Source organism: Prinia subflava, chromosome 12 (assembly GCF_021018805.1).
Source record: "Prinia subflava isolate CZ2003 ecotype Zambia chromosome 12, Cam_Psub_1.2, whole genome shotgun sequence".
Classification (NCBI taxonomy): Eukaryota; Metazoa; Chordata; class Aves; order Passeriformes; family Cisticolidae; genus Prinia; species Prinia subflava.
In genome coordinates this window covers 19,010,376-19,016,515 of record NC_086258.1, presented here as the reverse complement: position 1 = coordinate 19,016,515, position 6,140 = coordinate 19,010,376, and the positions used below count along the sequence as shown (strand labels likewise).

Genomic DNA, 6,140 nt, shown 5'->3' with positions numbered 1-6,140 from the left:
CCAAAGCTCAGGTGAGACCAAAGACACCACCAACACCACCCAAATACCCTGTGGTACCTGACGACACAGGGCAGGTCCCACAGGGAGAAACCTCCCTGGAACTGAGGCAATTCCCACATGGCAAAGCCTCCCTGGGGCCAGGCTTTCCCCACGAGTTGTCCCAGCAATCTCCATGGCCGTGGCTGCGGCTGTGGCACGGTGGTGGCTCCCTGAGGCCAGTGGGGACCAGGAGAGGAAGGCAGAGCTGTGCTCTGTGTCTCAGCAGCTCCTTGAGCCCTGTGGGGTGGCCGATTTTCCGCTGTGCTGCTCCTGATTGCCTGCTTTTCCCTGTGGGGTGTCATCAGCATCCCGGAGCATCCTCACACTGAAGGTGTCCGTCCCTTCCTCCAAACGGGAGCTGGTTTTGTGGGGCTCCTTGTGGGCAGCCGAGGGTAAAGAGGGCTCCGTGTGCTTGTGGTGGCGATGTCACAGGGCTGTGAGTGTCCCCAGAGCTGCCAGCACGGCAGGCTCGGCTCCGAACACCCACTAAGAGAACTGAGAAGCTGCGGAGCGAGTTAGTTACAGGAGTAATTGCCGCGTTAAATATTTCTCTCTCCATAGGAGTAAAACAAGGCAGGCTGGGTTGGGGTCAGATGAAGAGTCCTTGAAGAGCTGATTGCACAGGTCAGTCCCAAGATTTCCATCTGTGCAGGACCAAAAAGGCAATTTTGGAGGAAAGGAAGACAGAGCATGAAAAAGATTAGTGTTCCCTGCACTGTATCACGCTGCACTCGCAGCCGTGGGGAGAAACACAGTCTGTCCTGAAAACCTGGGCTCGCCTCGGGGGCTTTGGTGCGAGGATTTAGCTGCCCGCTGGACAACTGGGCACATTCGCAGTCAGAGGACCCCCGTTGCTAAAATCCAGCCCTGCAGCCCCAGGGGTTGAACAAACCCTCTTCCAGCGACTGCTGAAGGGGGAGGCGATAAGGAAACCCCTGCAGACTCCTCACTTTGGATGTCCAGCTCCCTTTGGGGTGCCCAGCCCGGCTGCCCCCGCCCCTGCCGGTGGGTACCAGCACTGATTTTACCCATCCCGAGCCCCTCAGCCGGGCGGTTCCCGAGGGCCGCGGTGTCGGGATGCCCTCCCCGGGGCGCGATGCGCGGGAGCCGCGCCCCGGAGCCCCCCGGGCCCCCCCGCTCCGCCGGCGCACGGAGAGCGCCGGAGCCGCCCCGCCGGAGCCGCCCCGAGCGCCCGCGGGCTCCCGCAGACCCGCAGGAGGTGAAGGGCGCTCGGCTCCCCCGCTTCTCCCCGTGCGCCCCGGCGGGACCCCCGCACGCTCCCCATGCACCCCCTTTCCCGAGCAGCTCCCGTGCGCTCTCTGGGCACCCCTTTTCCCGTTCTCGCCCTTCCCGTGCTTCCCCGCTGCAGTCTCCTTGCACCCTCTTTGCCCGTGCACCCCCTCTGTGCTCCCCAGCGTGCTCTCTGCGCGCCCCCTTTCCCGTGCAATCCCTGCTGACCTCTCCGTGCAATCCCCTTTCCTTTGCATCCCTGCTGCACTCCCCACTGCACCTCTTTTCCTGTCCACCCCTTTCCTGTGCGTCCGTGGTGCTCTCCTCACTGCCCTTTCCCTGCGCTCCCTTTCCCTTTCCCTCCCCTCTGAGCTCCCCAGCGTGCTCTCCCTGCTCTCCCTTTCCGTGCAATCCCTGGTACACCCCACGCTGATCTCTCTGTGCCCCCCCTCACCCTGTGTGAACCCCCCGTGCCTTCCCCACGCACGCTCCCCCCTCTGGCCGCTGTCGGTGCCCTCCCGGCCATGAACGGCTCTCTGGCGGGCTCCTGGCAGCCCGAGTCCGTCATCATCCCACTCGTGTACCTCATCATCTTCCTCGTGGGCACGGTGGGCAACAGCCTGGTCCTGGCCGTGCTGCTGCGCAACGGGCAGGTGAAGAACACGACCAACCTCTTCATCCTCAACCTGGGGGTGGCCGATCTCTGCTTCATCCTCTTCTGCGTCCCCTTCCAAGCCACCATCTACACCCTGGAGGGATGGGTGTTCGGGCCCTTCATGTGCAAGGCCGTGCACTTCTTCATCTACCTCACCATGTATGCCAGCAGCTTCACCCTGGCCACCGTCTCCCTTGACAGGTAGGAAAGGGAGCGGGAGGGCTCCCTGCACCTGGGGCTCCCCTTTCTCTGGATCCCACCGGGGCAGAGAGGGAACAAAATCCCCTGGAGCTGGATCCTGACTGCTGTGATCTCCCGAGGCTCCCGGGGGGATCAAGGAGCATTTCCCTGTGTGCAAGGAAGGGCAACCACCCCGCATGAGGTCCTGCAGAGTGTCACTGGCCCAGTGCCCAGCTAGAGGAAGCTTTCAGACCCCAAAGCTGTAGGACTGGGATTTATCCATGGGCCCTGGCAGTGAAATGGGGATGAAAAACGAGAAAGAAGCAAAGGTCAGTCCCTGTGCAGCTCTGGCCATCCTGGGATGCACAGAGAGCCCCTACCCTCCCAAGAGCCCCCAGCAAAGCAGGCAGACCTTGAGGAGAAAAAAACTCTGGGGTGTTTGAGCTGAAACACTGATTTTCCCACCCTCCTTTTCTATTAGCAAAAAGCCCCTTTCTGTCCCAATGCTGTCCCTTGTCCCAGTGCTGCCCCTTGTCCCAGTGATTATCCCAGCCCATTCCAGGGTGGGTTTTGCTGGCCAGCCTGTTGCTCCTGCCTGTGCTTTATCTCAGCCCCTGCCTCCACAAGGGCTGCTGAGTTATAACCCTGCAGCAAGCCAGAGGCTGGGAGCTCCTGGTGCTGCTCCACTCAGTGCCCAAAGCCTGTGAGGTGGAATGTGGATATGCCGTCCCCTGGGTGGCCCTGGAGCCCGGCTGGATGTGTGCTGCCATCCCAGCACAGCACTCTCTGCCTGCTGACAGCACATCCAGGGGCTGCCTCTCCCCCTGTATCCTACAGAGCAGAGGGGACAGATGTATTGAGCAAGGGAGGGCTTGCACAAGCCTCAGATCTGGGTGTGATTAAGGGACCAGCTAATTACAGAACTGAAAAGGGGTGATGTGCTCTCATTTGTGCCAGTACAAGGAATGCTGTGTCCAGAGATCCTGGGCATTTGCTCCTGCCTTTGTATCCTCACTGCTCCAATCACTTGTGCCAGACAGTGAAGGTCAAATGAGGGTCTGCTGGATTAGGGGAGGGACAGAATGGGACGATCCCCATTTTCCCCACAACCACTGCTAAGAGCAGAGGGTGATGGGCCAGGGTCAGGGAGAGAATCTCCCTCAATCCTTTGTGCTGCACAGGGTCCCTAAGAAGCACCAGGGAATCAGTTGTTGATTAACTGCCCTGGAAAGCTCAAATCCATAATTTCTGCCCTCTCTCCAATCTGCTCCTGGCGATGCTCCCTCTGTGCCCTCCCCAGGTCTGCAGCCACGTCCCTCTCCTTTTCCCATGCAGGTATTTGGCCATACGATACCCCCTGCACTCCAGGGAGCTGAGGACACCCAGGAACGCCCTCCTGGCCATTTGTCTCATCTGGGGGCTCTCCTTCATCTTCTCGGGCCCTTACCTCAGCTACTACCAGGAGTTCCAGCTGGCCAACCTGACTGTGTGCCACCCCATCTGGGAGATCTCCCAGCGCAAGGTCATGGACATCTGCACCTTCATCTTCAGCTACCTCATCCCTGTGCTCATCCTGAGCCTCACCTACGTGCGGACCATTCGCTACCTGTGGCAGTCCGTGGACCCTCTCCAAGACATGTCAGAGTCCAAGAAGGCCAAGAGGAAGGTCACCAGGATGATCATCATTGTTGCCGTGCTGTTCTGCCTCTGCTGGCTGCCCCATCACCTGGTCATCCTCTGCATGTGGTTCGGGTACTTCCCCCTGAACCGCTCCACGTACGCGCTGCGCATCCTCTCGCACGTCGTCTCCTACGCCAACTCCTGCGTGAACCCCATCGTCTACGCCCTGGTCTCCAAGCACTTCCGCAAGGGCTTCAAGAAGATCTTCAGCTGCCTGCTGCACAAGAGGGCAGCACACAAGGTGCAGGTGGCGCGGGCTGCCAGCACGGCCAGCACGCTGGAGGCAGAGCTCAGCGAGGTGACCCAGCTGAGCGAAGCGCTGCCCGGCCGCTCCGCCGCGCGCTGCCGGGCGCCCGCGCAGCCCTGGGGACAGGCAGGGCTGCTGGGGCAGCAGCAGAGGGCAGATGGCTCCTCTGTCACCTTCAACGTCACCTAGCAGAGCTCTTCCCACTCCATGGCTTTGCAGTCTCCTGCAGCATGGCAGGCCTGGGGCTGGGCTACGTTTTGGGTCCAGTTGAACCCTTTTCATTCCAGTGCATCCAGATATCATAACCGTGATGCTGCTGATACAGACTCAGCCAAGAACCAACCAAGGACAGGATTTGCTTCCACCAAGCACCTGCTGGGAGCAGAGAGATCAAACCCAAAAATCCACTGCCATGTGTAAATACCTGTTCCTCTGTCATGGGTGAATTTACTCCCTGTTGCATCTACACCCAGAGCCTTTGAAAAGCTCTGGCCCCTCCAACCAGCACAGCAGCTGGAGTTAGTGGGTGCACTTTTAGGGACATTTGGAAAGTCTTGGTTTGTTTGTGTCCTGGTTTAGGAGCTGCATCCCAGGGCAGCACTGGGCACAAACCCAGCTCCAGCAGGAAAATCCAGGAGTGAAGCACAGAAGGTCACCAAGAACCAAGGGGAGGGAGGTGGTTTGCCAGGGAAGGACAGCCATGGACCCATGGTAGGGGAAGGATTTTAATGCCTTTGGACAGCCTGGGGACAGCTCAGCATCTCAAGCAGGTGAGGTGCTTGTGAGACAAGCAGGGCACTGACACTGCTTCCCTGGGGCGGGACAGCCGGGGCTGTGTGAGAGCCAGGGAAGCCTCAATAAAGCCCCTCCATCCACCTGCTGTGTCCAGCTCCTTTGAGAAGCCCCTCAGCTGCAGCAGAGGAGAGGCTGGGGGTGGTGGGACCTGCTGGATGCAGGGAAGCTGAGGGGAGATGGAGGATGTGGGTGGTGCTGGAGGGGGGCACTGCGGCACAGGAATGTCACTGCACTGCTGAGTGCAGCTGCCCTCAAGAGGCTGCTGTGATTCACACTCCTCTTAACGCTGCAAAGGCTCCAGAGGTGCCTGAGCCCTGTGACTGCCACCAGCCACGGGCTGTAAGTGAAGCCCATCCTTTTCTTCACCAGAAGAGCATCACCGGACCAGGATCAAGTCACTCTTTTGAAAACCCCATGGCAGAGCACAGGCAGAGGTGTTGGTGGGAGTGCAGGGGAGCTGGGATGAGCTGTGCATCCCTACAATTCCCAAGTGTGTATTCCTACAGTTCCCCCATGAAGGTCATGTCTCTATAAACTGCCTCTAAGTCTCTCTGCACAGATTTCACTGTTGTGAAGCCCCATGGCAGAGCTCCCCAGGACTGGGGATGGGTATTTGTCCAGAACCCTGGCTCTCCCTGGGGTTCTGGTCCTGACACAGCCCTCTTCCACCCAGCCCCATGCTTGGCCTTATTTTCTTGAGATTTTGACTGTGAAGCATTTCTTTTCCCCTGCTGAGTGTTGTTATAACCAGATCTTTCTCTCCCCTCAGAGAGGGCCATAAATTGGCCACCCTGTCCTACCAGCAATGGTGATATTTAGTCTAGTCCTGTTCCAGGCATAAGTCACAGAGAGCAGTGTATAAGCAGCTCCATTAATTACATCTGCATTTATCTCCCTGCTCAATCCTTCACAGCCAGGGAAAACATTGAAGCAGCTGCACAAACACAGCTAAAAGCCTTACTGTCCTCGAGCCCTCATCTATGTCTGCTCAGAGAGCGACAGGATCCAACTCCAATGGATCGCACACACACTGTGTGTTCAATCCACTCTCCTGGACAGTTATCAGCTCCCCTTGGGGATGGAGATGTTGGCCCACCCCCTCTGCACTGCCCAAGGGCAAGGGGTGCAATTATCCCCATGTCCCCTGTCAGAGACACTGATTCTGCTCCCCCACCCATCCCACCCCAGCCTTTCTGATCCTCCCAAGCCATGGCTGACCCTGCCCTGCCAGCTGCTCTAGAGCTGCCCAGTCACACCATTACCACATTGAAGACATATCCCATGACACCCCTGACTCAGCTCCCAGCCCAACAC

The 6,140-nt window shown here is 58.9% G+C and overlaps 1 protein-coding gene across 1 annotated transcript; it reads left to right on the top strand.

Moving 5' to 3' along the window:
• The first annotated feature begins 703 nt into the window (after positions 1-703).
• Positions 704-4,892, top strand: GALR2 (galanin receptor 2). Its single transcript, XM_063409002.1, has 2 exons — positions 704-2,125; positions 3,440-4,892. Exons 1-2 carry the CDS (start codon positions 1,794-1,796, stop codon positions 4,218-4,220), a joined length of 1,113 nt encoding a protein of 370 aa, XP_063265072.1. The 5' UTR covers positions 704-1,793; the 3' UTR covers positions 4,221-4,892.
• The last annotated feature ends 1,248 nt before the right edge of the window (positions 4,893-6,140 follow it).

Excerpts from the sequence above, each read along its gene's own strand:
- GALR2 (XM_063409002.1), top strand. The coding sequence starts at position 1,794 with ATGAACGGCTCTCTGGCGGGCTCCTGGCAGCCCGAGTCCGTCATCATC. Across the intron at positions 2,126-3,439 it reads GCCACCGTCTCCCTTGACAG|GTATTTGGCCATACGATACC; the intron begins GTAGGAAAGGGA and ends TTTCCCATGCAG.